The sequence below is a fragment of the Asterias rubens genome, chromosome 1, assembly GCF_902459465.1.
Source record: "Asterias rubens chromosome 1, eAstRub1.3, whole genome shotgun sequence".
NCBI lineage: Eukaryota > Metazoa > Echinodermata > Asteroidea > Forcipulatida > Asteriidae > Asterias > Asterias rubens.
Genome location: NC_047062.1, coordinates 24,762,402 through 24,779,420, shown reverse-complemented (window position 1 = coordinate 24,779,420; position 17,019 = coordinate 24,762,402). Strand labels below are relative to the sequence as shown.

The window sequence follows — 17,019 nt, the reverse complement described above, 5'->3', positions numbered from 1 at the left end:
TAAAGCTCTTCAAGAACCAACCACTTAAACAAAAAAGGAATTTAACCAAAAAAGTTAAGGAAATAGGTCTTGCTGAAATGTTTTCAAGTTTTTGGTCTTAAAATGTAGATAATAAAAATAAACATATTTTGTTTAGTTGTGGTCCAGTTAGTGATGTTTTAATACTTTTTTTTCTTGAGGGAGGGGGGTGTATAAATTTCAAATAAAAATGGATTGTTCAAAAAAGAAACTGACAATATTTATTTAACTATATCGTTCAATGTTTTTTGTTTAAATTTACAGCAAGATATGTTTAGATGAACAAGTATTTTATATGCCACTCCAAAACTTAGCACGAACGCAGCGGCAATTTGAAGTGGATTCAGAAAAAGATCAGATGGCAATATCAAATTCTATGGTTATTTTCAAAGTAATGTCTATCTGCCCCAATCACCACGGGTTTGCTTTACTGTAAGATTATCAACAAACATTACACAACTCTAGGGAGATCTAACCATATATATATAAGTCACTTAGGACGCCCTATAAACTTCACAGGCATAATACACAAATTTTTCTTTACCTTTCTTGCAAAAAAAAAAAAAAAAAAAAAAGGGTTCAGTTCTTGGAGCAAGAAAACAAAAAGACAGAGTTATCCCCTTGTGCTGCTACTAGCCTGTTTAAGAATCAGCCATGATCCTCGATGGGAATAGTGAAAAATGACTCCACTATATATCCAGGGACACTTCTCTTTGTGAAAGTTTGTTTGTCAGCCAAACTATGTTTGTTCTGTCCTGTACTAGCCAAATTTATTCAGCCTCACAAATCAACATACCATTAATGACATCTTAAAGGGTGGACAAAAGTGACCTGTTTTTTTGTTTGTCTCCAACGTTTTTTTTTTATGATGGTCAGCATCACCACTATGTGAAATCTCCAGACAATGATGGACACCAAAGTTATAGATTGTATGAAATTCAATCCCTCGCCATGCTTTAATTATTCATCCTATATCAATATGAAACCTGTTTCTCCTGCCGATATTTTCCTTTCTCTCTTGAAATCCTAGCAGACACAGTGTCTTGAGAACCAACAGTAAGGTAAACTTCATTCATTCCATGCACACAAAACAAAAATATCCTTTCTGTACCAGCAACTAAACACCCGTTTGCCTCCAAGAGTTATCCCACGACCCCGCAGAAATCAAATTGCTCCAAGCTCCATCAAAATATCCTCAAGAAAAATATGGTTGTCAACTGCTTACTGTGAAATCAGAGTATGACTGGAATGAAGTGGCAAGTTAGAGAAATGATACAGGAAGAAAAAAGAGACTGACATTTCTTCACAATGGCGGCCAAACGGACCACTGTAAAATGTATAAGGAAACCATGGCGTATGAGTGGGGTTGTGTTGGGGACAAAAGCCTCTGGCTTCAAGCCATTTGTTCCCCTTTCATGAGTGATTTGTCAATTATGACTAGGGACAAAAGAGACCCAGCAAGTAACATTTGGTGAGACAACAGCCTATGGGGGAAAAACTGCTGGGGCAATCTTTTCAGTAAGGTCTCCACCACACTATCCCTGCTCCTTGCTATTATTTTCTTTCCACGAGGGGTATAAAGAGGGAATATAGGAAAGAGTGAGTGACTTGACGTTTTGAAAGCGGACATGACCTGTGGCAACCTGACTAGAATTGCCCTTGGTTCAACAAACATTCCATCTTTACATTCATATCTCACACTAATCGTTTTGGAAATAAACTTTGAAGAAATAATTACATGTATTGTGGATGGGGATGCTTAACCAACAAGTTGAAATTTATACAAAAGTTTCTTGATGAATAGTGAACTTGTGAACAAACAGTACATGAGTATAAGTATGTATTATATGCAGTCTATAAAAATGACAAACTCATGCCACCTAATGCTCTGTGTACCACGGCAAAACTCAAAATAAAAAAATAAAAAATGTAAACTTGGTATTACTTTTCACATAAAAGAATGCAATAAAAATTTCCTACAAAGAATATCTGTCAAAACGTTTGGGTTTATTAAAAAAGCTTTGAAAAGTAATTTAATGAAGAAAACTATCTGTGCATACAAATTCTTTAGAGTAAAAAATGTACAGTAAACTTTCAAAATGTTGAGCCATCGTCCAATTTGTTGGTCCTAACTAATATTTATTTTGTATATTTTTTTGAAAGGAAGGGGGGGGGGGGCATTTATTTTAAGTTGCCATCGCACATTGTACAGCTGCAGAAACGGAGACTTTCCACAGGAAATTAAAATTACAAATTGGACTTCATGTGTCAAATATTACATGCGTGTGTCTCTTAAAGGCAGCTGTAGCCAAACGCATTCATCTTCTGAGAATGGGAGGAAGCTAGCATACACTTGACCACACTCAATGTTTGACTTGGGATCTGCATGCTTAGTAATTGGACCACCAGTGTTGCCGTGTTTTGGGGGCTGTGGGGGAAGGGGTTTGAAAATCCCCCATGAAAGAATGACACTGCCCTGGTAAAAACAAAAAAATATAGGTGTAATACCCTGATGTCCACAGGAGTGGCTTACGACTGGGGTTAATCTGTTCTACACTAAACATATCTTGACCAAGCATTAATATGAAAATGTAATCCCATCAGGTTGTTAGCTTTGTGCCATTCAGTGTGACCATTAGAGAGAGAAGAGCTTAAGGATGAAGGGGGGGGGGTGTGTTGTGTTGTGCCCGTATGCTAATGCTCGTTTCATATCAAATCACGTAGGTAAACACAGGTGTCAGGAAATCTACGCCATCACCTGGGTTACAGCAAACATTGCACGGAATGATAAGGCACACCCTTAGACGCATGAGGGGCAACCAGCGCATAGAGCAGGGGGAATGAAAAAAAAAAAAACGAGGGAGAGACAGGCAACCAAACTGCTCAAGAAATCACCACAAAAGCCAGGTCGAGCTGACATGACAACTGTCAATTTTTTTTTTTCTCTTGAGGGTGTGGTGGCTTGTAGTGAATACAAGGGGAAAAAATGTCGAAGGCACTGCGGCTATTGTCTGTAAGCATTTTGGCCAATTCTCAAGAGGGGGTTGAGAATGGGAATGGTGAGTAGGGGATGAATTCAACACTGGGGGGATAATGACGTCAGTATGTGATTGAAAGCATGACGGGTTGCCACTTGACATCCCACATAAATGCCATGAACCCAATGATATCTCAATATCTGTCCGCCTCGAGCCCCCCCCCCCACCCTTTCTATAATCTTAGCAACTAATCTGCATTGTTACTACTCTGGGTCCCCCACAACACAACCCCGCATACTCCAAATCTGCCATTCCGATAAACCAAACACCAGCCTTAAGCTTTGCTTGAGTTAATGATTAGCGGCAAAGTTTGCCAGGGCAGATTCCAGTGATCAAGGTCAAGTTATGAAGAGGAATATCGGCAAACAGCCCCCTCCAAAAAGCCTTGCATTTTGACCATCAAATAAAACGATCCATCATTCCAAATTGAAGTCAGGTGGGTGTTCAAATATGCTCGGCAACCCGATCTTGCAACCCGAACTTCTTCTCGTTTCCTTTTTTCGCAAATAAAGGGTGGAAAAATAATGAAAGAGAAAATAATAAAAAAAATACCTGGACCCTATTTACCGACAAAACAAATTTGGCGGAACGTGGCTGGCTTATCTTTAAACCCAAACAAAACTTTGCACAGGTATTATCGTGCGTGCCTGTTTCAATGACCTAGGACAGATTCCATGGCATTAGTGTTGGTGTCAAGGGGTCACCATGCATACAAGCAATGCTTCTACCAAATAAGGGGAGAAAAAGAAGACTTTTTCAGCATCAATGGGAAAAACACCTTGTTCGACACTGGCTTTTGGTGACCTGGCAAATAGCAAGGCACAGAGGTTTGGCGCGAGGGTAAACATGGATGAACACTACTTGGATTGTGGATACCCAACAAATATTGAATAGCCCATGCAGCTCAAAGCTTCGCAGCCGCTCTACACTGTGCCAGCAAACGAGGCAATTTTGTTGGTCTGTGTGACTCATGTTCTAATACTAACAACGATATTGACAGTCAAAATTTACCACCATTGTTCCTGACAAAGATTTGACAACTTTGTCAAATGAGAAAGGTCAGGAAAATATGTACTAGAATACTTGTTTTGAAACACAAGAGAATATCCTTGCAACTGTAAATTTGTATATGCCTTCAACAATCCCCTTCAACCTTCAAACGTCACAGATATTTTTCAAGGTAGATGTAAACCTACATCATACACATTCATTCCTATCCACTAGTTCTCATCCAACAGATTAAAACAAACAAGCCATGACATTTCCATCAAACCAGGGGTCACATTTTGGAGAAAACATTGGGGAAAAAGGGTTTGTGTTTTCCCTGTTTTTTTTGTGTCAGACGGCAGGGCAGGGCAGATTCACATATCAGATGGACCAAATCAAATCTTGAAGATTTCAAAGGTTGACTTTCTAATATTTCTTCTACACCTCTACAGTACAATGTAGCTTAATCCAGCAACCGCAGGGTAGAAAAACAAAAAATTGTGGGTTTATCCGACACCTATTTAAATGTTTGTTAGAACTTCACACCCAATAAAGTGTAATTTGATTATAATAAACAAAATAGATCACCATTCAGTTATAAGCACAGGTAAAACATCATGAAAAACTCATAATAAAACATGTACTGAAAATACATTTTGTCCTCATACTAAATTCTTACGAGTACAATAATATATTAATCTGTTTTGGAACTGCTGGTGGTTATGAAAAAGGCTCTTTTCAAAGTTACATCCTCTCAAAATAGAAATTATGTTTACATGGTGTACCCGTAAGAATTTAGCAAATATAAGCCTCTACCATGCAAAGCCTCAAATCCTACAGAAATTGTTCCCACTATGACTGTCATGGATTTTTACAATGACTTCTTTGTTTAACCAATGACTTTTCGATATAAGGGAACTTGTAGTGGTTTTGATGGTAGACAGAGATATGTTAGAATATGGGATGCTGTGTCTTGCCTCTTCCAAACCAGGGTAAACATTTCTCCAAACCTTATTGTTGTACCTTCTCTGTGTTTGTATGTGACTTCCTGTCTGGTTTGGAAGAAGGTCCTGAGGTTTTCTTTATTCCTCGGCCAACTCTTTGAGTTTGGGTCGTTGGGATGTTTTGTTTCCCAGCAGTTGATTTGCCAGGGGTATTTTACCTCTTTAGGTTGAGAATAAAAAGAAGCGGAAGGGCAGCAAACAGCCGCAGAAATATGATGAAAGAAGAGGAATAATAATTACCCGTAGGCTTTGTTCGTTATTGTTCCGTGCAGCCAGGCCCCCGGTTGTCCGTCTTAACTCAATGATCTCCCTTTCTAGCTTTTTACACTGTTATAAGAAAAGAAAATACAACAAAACAATTTGAGAAGTAATTTACAACAGAACAAGAACAAGCGAGAAGCCATCACTAAAGGGCATCCTTTTTAATTATTTTTTCTTTCTGCTGGTAATTACTGTTAAAACTGCCAGCACGGCCTGCTTCCAATAGGGTTTTAATGGTACGGGCAGTTGGCGAAAATTGTACAAATATTTGCGTAGTGTGCCATCTGCATTGGTGTGGGACAATGAAGCATGATGAATGACAGCCTGGGTCTGGGTATCAGGTACCACTCTAATGTTTGCCATGGAAGACACAGATGTGGGGAATCTGTGGCTAGAAAAAGAGGGGGGGGGGGGATGTAGTTCAATTATGAAACAATCAAGAGTGGAAGGAAGCTTGGCGATTAGTGACCACAAGAGGGCGCCATATATGTTCAATGGTGGCATGTGCTTCCTGGTATTACAGCAAACTATTCCTCTGAAGAAAAACACATTGCTGGCATGTCTACACATGTTAGAAATACATTATGTATGTGTTGACTGCAGCAGGGCTGTATGCTTAGTTTTTGAAAGGGTAAGGGCACCAAGGCATTTTTTTCTTGGTAAAGGGCACGCTATGATGAAATTGCAAATTTGTACTGGAGTATTTCAAGGGCACCAAGGCAACGACCAGGGGACATGGAGGCAATCGCCTCCGTTGCCTCCGTGAAGTATCAGGCCTGCTGTAGATTTTCATACAGGACATACCAATATTTTAACAGTGACTACTATCGATTACTAAACAAAGATCCAGAGATCCAATTTCATGTCACACAAAAGGGTAACATGTTTGTATTCCTGTATTTAACTAACATGCATCATGTCTGTTCAATATTAATGGAATAATTTAAGTTAAGTCTGGGGTCAAAACATATTATAAAAACTTACAAGCACATAAATATATCGGGTAAACATACTGAGCATGGATCTTTTTTATTCCCTTTTAAAAGTATTTAAAATTATAAAAATTATGATGTGTTAAATAAATGTACAGCCTGAATATAACGATAAGATACATAGTTTGTCATTGACAAGAAGAGCAAGAAAAAAAATCAGAATTTGTTTTTATCAAGATTCAAAGTCATTTGTGGAAACTTGATCAATAATTCATTTTTGCCAGAATCAACAACGACTGACAGTGACATGTACATGGTACCTGGTACCTGGTACATGGTACCTAAATCTGACATGTGCTGATTGCACAACAAACATAGTGACAACACTAATTTGCAATCAGCTGATGCCATGACCAGCATTCTGTTGATGACATGATTAGTAAATCTGCTGATGACAGGATCAGCAATTTGTTGGTGACAGAATCAGCATTCTGATGAAGACAGATTCAGCAATCAGCTGATGAGAAGATCAAGTGATGACAGGATCAGTAATCTGCTGATGACAGTATCAGCAATCTGTTGATGACAGAATCAGCAATCTGTTGATAGGGCCACTGATTTTCCGCGATCGCGGAAAACGGACGGAATTCGCGGAATCCGCCCTTTGAAACGGAAAACGGGATTTCAGAAAATTTGATTTTTTTTTTTTTTTTTTTTTTTCTTGACGCCAAAACTATTGAAATTGCATTCTTTATTAAGATTCTTTTTGTTAAACTAAAAAGGCATCAGAAATCAGACCATTAAAAAGTACGAGATCGTAACCGTGGATCATTCTGTTCTACTTCACACCATCCTCAATGTTTACACACATGATGTACACACGTTGTTAACATGGTTAAGCGAAGGGCATTATTCGCGGCACGTTTTAAACATTTTTTGTTCACCCAAATTGCATTTTCTCCCTCTCTTTTACCAACAATAATACACAAACTAGCTTACCTATGATCTATAAGAACACATACAATGTTTTTTTATCTCGGAAAGGTCTAAAATAAAACCGTAAACTGTCAACATTCTGTCGCCAAAGCGAAAACAAAATGGCTGACATTTTGTTTGTGGATGGAGAATGGTCACGTCCATAGACTTGTTCCCAAGTCTTTGGTCATGCTGAAACAGCGCCCTCTTGTGGATACACTCCTGTCATTAGCCTACAATGTGGCTGATGCAGAGAATCAACTGCAGTTTTAGACTTGGAATCAAGTCTATCACATCATGTGCATTGATACTGCAGTCACAGTGCAACCTTTTTAGAACAGCAGTATACAAAATAATCCACAATTATAAAAAAAAGTATTTTTTTGAAATTTGTCAGGTCAAATGAACATTTTACGAAGTCAACAGTGCAACTTATCTCAAATTGATTTTTATAAGTGTGTCCCTGGGTATTAAACAACCTTTTATCTAATTAAAAAAACATGAAACGGAATTTTTTGTGCCTGAAACGGAATTCACGTTTTTGCCAAACGGAATTTGCACTTTTCTGAAACGGAAAATCAGTGGCCCTATGTTGATGAAAGGATCAGCAATCAACTGATGACAGGATCAGCAACTTGTTGATGAAAGGATCAGCAATCAACTGATGACAGGATCAGCATTCGGTTATTGACAGAATCAGCAATCTGTTGATGAAAGGATCAGCAATCAACTGATGACAGGATCAGTAAACTGTTGATGACAGAATCAGCAATCTGTTGGTGAAAGGATCAGCAATCAACTGATGACAGGATCAGCATTCTGTTAATGACAGAATCAGCAATCTGTTGATGAAAGGATCAGCAATCAACTGATGACAGGATCAGTAATCTGTTGTTGACAGAATCAGCAATCTGTTGATGAAAGGATCAGCAATCAACTGATGACAGGATCAGTAATCTGTTAATGACAGAATCAGCAATCTGTTGATGAAAGGATCAGCAATCAACTGATGACAGGATCAGTAATCTGTTGTTGACAGAATCAGCAATCTGCTGATAAAAGGATCAGCAGTCTGCTGATGACAAGATCAGTTATCTGCTGATAATAAGCTGAAGAAATATGCTTAATGGTGGTTGGGTAGGGCAGTGATCAAAGCAACCTTGTTCTGAGTTGGATCTCTCCTACATACAAAGCTTTGACAGTGCTCAAAACGGAAAAGGTGATTTTTCTTATGTCTTGTTTAGTATCTGAGATGAGGTCCACCTTTATAAAGGAAGAACTGTTACATTGGGTCAGCGACGAATTACTTTCAGGATCAACACAGTGCTCAGAACAAGACCAGTAATATTTACAAAGGGGCGATTCATAAAGACAGGATCACTCTTTTACCACAAGGCAATTAATTCTCATCTTTTCGTCAAGTTCAACAAAATAAACAGAGTTTGATTGATGCGACCTGTTTGAAGGGAATCAACAAATATTATTTGAACTAAACATCACCCAGGAAGTCTCTGTTAGACTGAAGGTGAGAAGGAACGATCACAGAAGATGAATTTATATAAAATCTGATCCACCAGTAACTACAGCTACAGATGTCAAAGCCATGTGTACATTGTGGATCAAGATATGATTTATAACCTCCGCCAGTACATTCAACGCATGTAAATCTGTGATAAATACCACTATCATATTTACCATAGAGTTACTTGACCAGAATACATAGACAGCAATTTGTCTGTGTGTCATTACAGCCATACATTTGCTGAAACTTCAGACAGACAAAGAGTAAATTTGATCTTTCACCATTTACATTGGTTGAACACTTATTGGATGTCAATGTTTTAAGCAGCTTGACTTGGCAAATTTACTGAAGATACTGTGGGGTTGCGGTGACGTACATATATATACTACCCGTGGCCCAACTGTTGGGAATGGGCAAACAGAAGCAGGAATTATCAACATTCATTATGTGGAATTACTCGCAGCAAATTTACAAGAGCGCCTTTGCAAATTTAGATAAACTCTGATTGCAGAGGGCCTCATGATTATTTATAAACAAATAATGCAGTTGTGCGCACGCTAGTATAATTTAAAGATTGAGAAGTTGTCAATTCAACAGCAGTAAAGACTCTAGCCTTTATTTTAGACACTGTGGACAAAATAATGTCAATCCCTTATGAAAACAAGCAATGAACCGGTCTCAATTTCACAAAGCATTAAAAATTCATTTTAGGGTTTAAGTTGTGAACACCAGGCACTAGAGTTGACACTGCGTTTGTCCTCAAAATTACCATTTCTCCATACTTTGACAGAATTTGTTTTCCGCGTTATTTGTTTTGCGACATCCCTTGATTAAAGACAGTGGACACTATTGGTAATCCTCAAAGACTAGTCTTCACAGTTGGTGTATCTCAACATATGCGTAAAATAACAAACCAGTGAAAATTTTAGCTCAATCGGTCGTCAAAGTTGCGAGATAATAATGAAAGAAAAAATACCCTTGTCACACGAAGTTGTATGCTTTCTGATGCTTGATTTCGAAACCTCAAATTCTAAACTTGAGGTCTCAAAATCAAATTTGTGGAAAATTACTTCTTTCTCGAAAACTACGTCAGTTCAGAGAGAGCCGTTTCTCACAATGTTTAATACTATCAACCTCTCCCCATTACTCCTAATCAAGTAAGGTTTTATGATATATTTCTTTTGAGTAATTACCAATAGTGTCCACTGCCTTTAACCATGTTAACATCATTTATTAAGGTAAAATCATCAGTTTGATGGCAAATGTATAAGAGCACTAGACTCAAGCTCTGGTGTTTTTGATCAGCAGAGTGTGGGTTTAAATCCCGGTCGTGATACGTGACACTTGTCCTTAAGCAAGATATTTAACCATGATGATTTATCCTTTGGATGGGGGGGGGGGGGCATAGAGCCGTAGGTGCTGTGTGTTGTGTAATGCACATAAAAGAACCCAGTCCACTTATCCTAAAGAGAAGGGATTTCCCATGGTGTTCCTGGATTGATTGGCTACGTATTGCGCCACAGCACCTTGTAACCCATTACATATAGTGCTGTGTTAAGGAGTAGGTGTTCCTGGTTTGATTGGCTACGTATTGCGCCACAGCACCTTGTAACCCATTACATATAGTGCTGTGTTAAGGAGTAGGTGTTCCTGGTTTGATTGGCTACGTATTGCGCCACAGCACCTTGTAACCCATTACATATAGGGTGTGTTAAGTAGTAGGTGTTCCTGGTTTGATTGGCTACGTATTGCGCCACAGCACCTTGTAACCCATTACATATAGTGCTGTGTTAAGGAGTAGGTGTTCCTGGTTTGATTGGCTACGTATTGCGCCACAGCACCTTGTAACCCATTACATATAGTGCTGTGTTAAGGAGTAGGTGTTCCTGGTTTGATTGACTACGTATTGCGCCACAGCACCTTGTAACCCATTACATATAGTGCTGTGTTAAGAAAAAGACCTCGTACACCATACTTCAAAAATGTAGGTCTACATACCTCACAGGAAAAGTACTGAATGTTGGAGAGCATCACTTCGCTTTGTAAGAAGCCATTATTATTTGTGCAATCCAACTCTGATCTAGATTAAAATGTTTAATGCAGATTTTTTTCTCTCAATAGACTACCAAACTTGTAATCTCGAGAGCTTCTTTCGTACATCTGATGCATTTTCATCTTTTTCTTCTTAAACTGTTATTTTCTTTTTGATCACAAACAACCTCGATTTCAAAAATAGTCTTGATGTACATAAAACACAAGTATGCACAATTTTTATTGGCAGAGAATTTTGTTGTAAAATTACTTTTTTTTTTAAAATGGAGAGAACATTTTGGCCCCGCGATATGATGTTTGGAAGACCAGCTGTTCCAACAAAAAATGCAATAAATTATTGAAAGTGAGTTGTTATAACATAGTGTTCTGTATACTAAACCAATAGTCATCCTTTGTCATAGAATTTAGAAAGCCCTAAATCTTCACAATGAAATATTTCTGTCAAATATCTGTACTTGCAATAATCACCCTCATTAATAATTCAGCTCATCCTGTGAAACCAGATCATGAACTTTAACAGTACACAGTGATGAAAGATTCATGGTGAAATTTCAACACATAATTCTCTACGCTAATAAATCATGCATGTATTTAGTAACAATTTAACACAGATGCATACAGCCCCTGTTTGCTCTGTGCAAATTGCAAAACTTTATGCTCGCAGTATGTTGTTATTTTATTCATAACATAAATTTGTTTAAAGAGAGGCATATGGAGGGAATGGCTTAAATAAAATATGTGGTGACCAGAACTTAAGAAAGTTTGGAGGATTTTACAATGTGCCTTAAAGGCACTGGACACTACCAGTAATTACTCAAAGTAATTGTTAGCAGAAAAACTTACTTGGTAACAAGCAATGGAGAGCGGTTGATAGTATTAAACATTTTGAGAAACGGCTCCCTCTGAAGACACGTATTTTTTTGGTGAGAGTAGTTGAAGCAATTAGTGTTATAGGCTGGTTTTTGTCGACACGTTGCTGATTTATGCTTATAAGATAAACTGGTCTTTCTTCACTCTTTATTTTTAATACACTTTAGAGAAATCCTGCAGAGAGTGATACATTTGTATGAACCTTGTATGAATATCATCTGCCTTATGAAAGTACACAGGCCTGTTCAATGAGTGTTCATATCTCTCCGCAACACAACTCAACATGCCCTTGTGTGAAAAGAGAATTTCTATTTCAACAACAGGCACAGACAAACCTTAGCAATAACATTATTTTCATTCCTATCTGTGATTCACCCGAAAAATAATAAATATGCCGGTATTCGTGGGTTCAACCAGATGGACCAGTTTTCATGTTATTCCCAAATATCCCAAGTTAAAAGCAAACACCAAATACATGATTACTTGTCCGAATATTCACCCAAAAACTCTGGATATTGGTGCCAGTAATTGTAATTCTTTCCCAGTTTATTGATTGGACAAATACAGGCAACCCTCTCTTATTATGAGGCAAGTTAATAAGTAACAGCAATCCATACAGCCATTGTCAACCCAATCTACAAAAATGACATTCTCTAAAATTAAACAGTAGAGGGCGCTATGCATCAACATGAAGGAAATTTCAGGAGAAATACTTCTCCAGATATTACTGGTTTTCAGAGATTATTGAACAAAAATAAAGTGTACTTGTTTGCTTTCAAACGTTTCACTTTTTGCCAGCAATTTTTGATGGGTGTTAAGAATTGCTTTTAAATTGTTTTTAAATAATATTTAATATTAATTTACTTAGAACTGATGGCAACTCACAGAGTGTAAACACTTGGACAGTGTCAGAGGAAAATCTGTCCCTGTATGGGAAGTTAAAATGAACTGGAGGAGTTGGTTCAAAAGAGGGCGCTATCAAAAGAAGTGAGTGCATTCCTTCTCCCTTAAAGACAGTGGACACTATTGGTAATTGTCAAAGCCCAGTCTTCTCACTTGGTATCTCAACATATGCATAAAATAATAAATCTGTGAAAACTTTAGCTCAATTGGTGGTCGAAGTTGCGAGATAATAATGAAAGAAAAAACACCCTGGTCACACGAAGTTGTGTGCTTTCAGATGCTTGATTTTGTGTGCTTTCAGATGCTTGATTTCGTGACCTCAAATTCTAAATCTGAGGTCTCAAAATCAAATTCGTGGAAAATTACTTCTTTCTCGAAAACTATGTCACTTCGTGGGAGCCGCTTCTCACAATGTTTTATACTATCGACCTCTCCCCATTACTTGTTACCAAGTAACGTTTTATGATAATAATTATTTTGAGTAATTACCAATAGTGTCCACTGCCTTAAAACACCTTAACCTCGACCCGGGAGTGCAGTTGTCTCCTAGAATTAAAGAAGATGGAAACAGTCCCTACAAAATCTTATCAGGGAAGTGGGAGGCAGACGATACCATGTAGCACCCAAGGCCAAAGACAGACATGATAGACCTGTATCAGAGAGGACATAATTCACTTTTCTACATAGAGAAGACGTCAGCATTCCCTGTCAAGGGAAGTGGGGTGCAAATACATGTATGACACCTTGAACAAGACTTTATGAACCTGCTGCTGCCAAACCAAGACAAGCACGAATGACCTGCATCAGAGAGAAGAGGATGCAGTTTTTCTTTATAAACTTGATAAAGACATCAGCATTCCCTATCAAGGGAAGTGGGGTGCAGATATGACACCATGAACCAAACTTTGTTAACGTGCTTCAGAGACTTTTTGATGCATTTTTCCTAGAATTAGAGAAGAGCAAAGCAGTCCTAGTAACCTTATCAGGGAGGTGGGAGGCATATAATGATAACAAGAATTGCCAACCTAGGACAAGCACAAATGACCTGCATCAGAGAGTAGAGGGTGCAGTTTTTTTTTATTAAAAGACATCAGCATTCCCTATCAATCTGTCAAGGGAAGTGGGGGTGCAGATCTGATACCATGAAGTGTCTAAAGGCCATTACTGACATGATGGACCTGCTTTAAAGAATTCTAGATGACTTTCTCTCTTAGAAACAGAGAAGACAGAGGCAGTCCATAAGGAAACTCATCAGGGAGGTTGGAGGCAGTGTAATACCAACAAACACCAACCTAAGACAAACATGATGGACCTGCATCAGAGAGAACATGATGCAATTTTCTTTAGAGAAGACGCGAGCTTTCACTATCAAGGGAAGCGGGATGTACATGTAGATATGATACCAAGAAAGGTACAACAAACATGATGGACCTGCATCTGAGAGAACATGATGCAATTTTCTTTAGAGAACACGCGAGCTTTCACCATCAAGGGAAGTGGGATGTACATGTAGATATGATACCAAGAAAGGTACAACAAACATGATGGACCTGCATCTGAGAGAACATGATGCAATTTTTCTTTCTCAAGGGTGGTGGGATGCAGACTATCAGTCTATGCAAGATAGACTTCTATAGATACAGCCATCATATGGCCCTGATGCAAAGCAGAATACTTAAAATTCTCCATATGAACTCACCTTAGCCTGAGCAGCATCTCTCTCCTGTATGATAGCCCTCATTTCCTCAGCTACGATACGACCCTTGCTGGACTTGACTTTACTGATCTGACCCAAGATAGATTGACCATACTTAGAGATCTCCGGACCAGTATCTGCCATGCTCAGCCTCGCAAGAAGATCATTCATGCTCTGTGTATTAATACAAACAATCAAAACAGAATAAGAAAAAATAGGTGCTGAACTTAGGCTAAATAACAATATCAAACCAGGCTAACTTAATGTGACACTATTTTCTCCAGTAGTTTTATTGAATGTATAATTAAAGTTGGCAGTAAAACTACTTTGCTGTTTAGATTTGTTCATGACAGTTTGAAAACTTGTCTTGCTATTTATTCTATTGCCTCAGAGTATACATGTGTTTTGGAATACTACCCGGGAGGTAGGAAATAGGCCGGGACTACTACTTTTGCTTAGAGGATCACTTAGTGGATCACTTTATAAAGGAAAATCAATTTACTAGTGAAGTCTAAAAGAGTCAAACAAAACATTTAACAAAATTGCACTTTAAAAGGGTGGAATTAGTTTTAGCCCAAGTCTCATCCGTCCCGTGTAGGCGTAACACAGACATCGGGCAGTCAATTATCTTACATGACAATTTTTTCCTTGTGGGCAAATTCTACCTGCGTCCGGTCCAAATAGAAAATGCATTTTTGTTCTGTGCTGGGTATAATAAAATAAGAGGTTGCGTGCCGCGTATACTACATCAAGGCGGGTCTGATGAGACCGTGGCTTTAGGATTAACAATAAAGGGTTTCGAAATCTGTACTTGGTGATTTCTCATACCATTTCTGAAGTACCGAACTCATCATCTACATCTGTACCAGAATCAAAATCATCTTTGTTCTCCATCCTGCGCAGCCTGGTCATCGACTCGTCACGCTCTTCATTAGCCAATCGCAGCCTAGCCATGATGGCTTCATCACGATCCTTTTGCGCAGCGTAGATCTCCTCTACTACAGCTGAATCGGGAATGAAGAAAACAATGGGAATGTTAGCATCTGCTTAGTAGGAATACCCTTCTTTTCCTTATGTGGTCCAAGAATTGACTGTATCAAAAATGGATACACTTTTTAAACACCCTGTGAGAAGAAACATAAAGCCTAAAGCACATTTCTACTCATTAGGGGAATGACACAAACCACATAAGAAAAAGTAAGGCGTACAAATAAAGTAAATAAACTACAACCTACCTAGACATGGTTTAATTTCTTAATTTGGCCCCCACGAGCCACCTCTCCCACGAGTGTAACGCTCGTGGGGGACGGAGCGCCGCTGGTCCCCACGAGCCATAGGCCTACCTAGAACTGTACTTAAAATATGTATTTTAACTAACTGCCTAATAATTACTTTTGAAAAATACTGTGCGGTTTATGTAATATGTTAGAAAAATCTTATTGGAGTTAAGAACATACTAAAAGCTTGCCCAGTTCAATCAAGAAAACATTTTTTAGCAAATATGTACTGTAATTATGGTACGAAAATCAAACATTTAAAAATAATAACAATAATAAAATCCAATGATTAAGAACAAAATTTATACACAATGCTCAATGGTACATGAAAAACACGAGGAAGAAGAAGTGGAAAATGCATGGCAAAGTATTCAGAAAATGACAAATACAATACAGATCAGAACATCAAAATAAGTAAATGCATCCAAATCATTGTAAATAATATGAAAACACAAGATAAATTTAGGGAAATGCACAGTAAAAGAATTATAAGAGAAATGAGCAAAAAAGAGAAATTATAAATAATGGAATGTAGCTATGAGATATTGTATGTTTTTTGCACCAGTCAATCATTACCAATGCAAGAATCAAATGGGCATGCAAGACACAACAGAATACAAGTCATGTCCAAGAGATATGCAAAATAGGCATACATGTTTGAAAATTAGTCACATTCAAGAGATGCAAGATACATACATGTTTCAAAATCAGTCACATTCAAAAGAAATGCAAGATCCATTGTACATTACATGTTTTATAATCAGTCACATTCAAAAGAAATGCAAGTACATGTTTTTGAAATCAGTCACATTCCAGAGAAATGCAAGAAACATGTTTTTATAATCAGTCACATTCAAGAGAAATGCAAGATACTGGTTTCAAAATCAGTCACATTCAAGAGAAATGCAAGATACATGTTTTTATAATCAGTCACATTGAAGAGAAATGCAAGATACTGGTTTCAAAATCAGTCACATTCAAGAGAAATGCAAGATACTGGTTTCAAAATCAGTCACATTCAAGAGAAATGCAAGATACTGGTTTCAAAATCAGTCACATTCAAGAGAAATGCAAGATACTGGTTTCAAAATCAGTCACATTCAAGAGAAATGCAAGATACTGGTTTCAAAATCAGTCACATTCAAGAGAAATGCAAGATACTGGTTTCAAATCAGTCACATTCAAGAGAAATGCAAGATACTGGTTTCAAAATCAGTCACATTCAAGAGAAATGCAAGATACTGGTTTCAAAATCAGTCACATTCAAGAGAAATGCAAGATACATGTTTTTATAATCAGTCACATTGAAGAGAAATGCAAGATACTGGTTTCAAAATCAGTCACATTGAAGAGAAATGCAAGATACATGTTTTTATAATCAGTCACATTCAAGAGAAATGCAAGATACATGTTTTTATAAATTGAAGAAAAATGCAAGATACTGGTTTCAAAATCAGTCACATTGAAGAGAAATGCAAGATTCA

General features: G+C 37.8%; 1 protein-coding gene across 1 annotated transcript in view; it reads right to left on the bottom strand.

Moving 5' to 3' along the window:
- Positions 1–17,019, bottom strand: part of LOC117297509 (mirror-image polydactyly gene 1 protein-like) — a 37,085-nt gene that overhangs the window by 10,951 nt on the left and 9,115 nt on the right. Inside the window, exons 7-9 of the mRNA XM_033780590.1 lie at positions 15,087–15,262; positions 14,262–14,432; positions 5,288–5,374 (exon numbers count right to left, since the gene is read on the bottom strand). Coding sequence (XP_033636481.1) covers positions 5,288–5,374; positions 14,262–14,432; positions 15,087–15,262 — 434 coding nt within the window. The remainder of the gene's footprint in view (positions 1–5,287; positions 5,375–14,261; positions 14,433–15,086; positions 15,263–17,019) is intronic.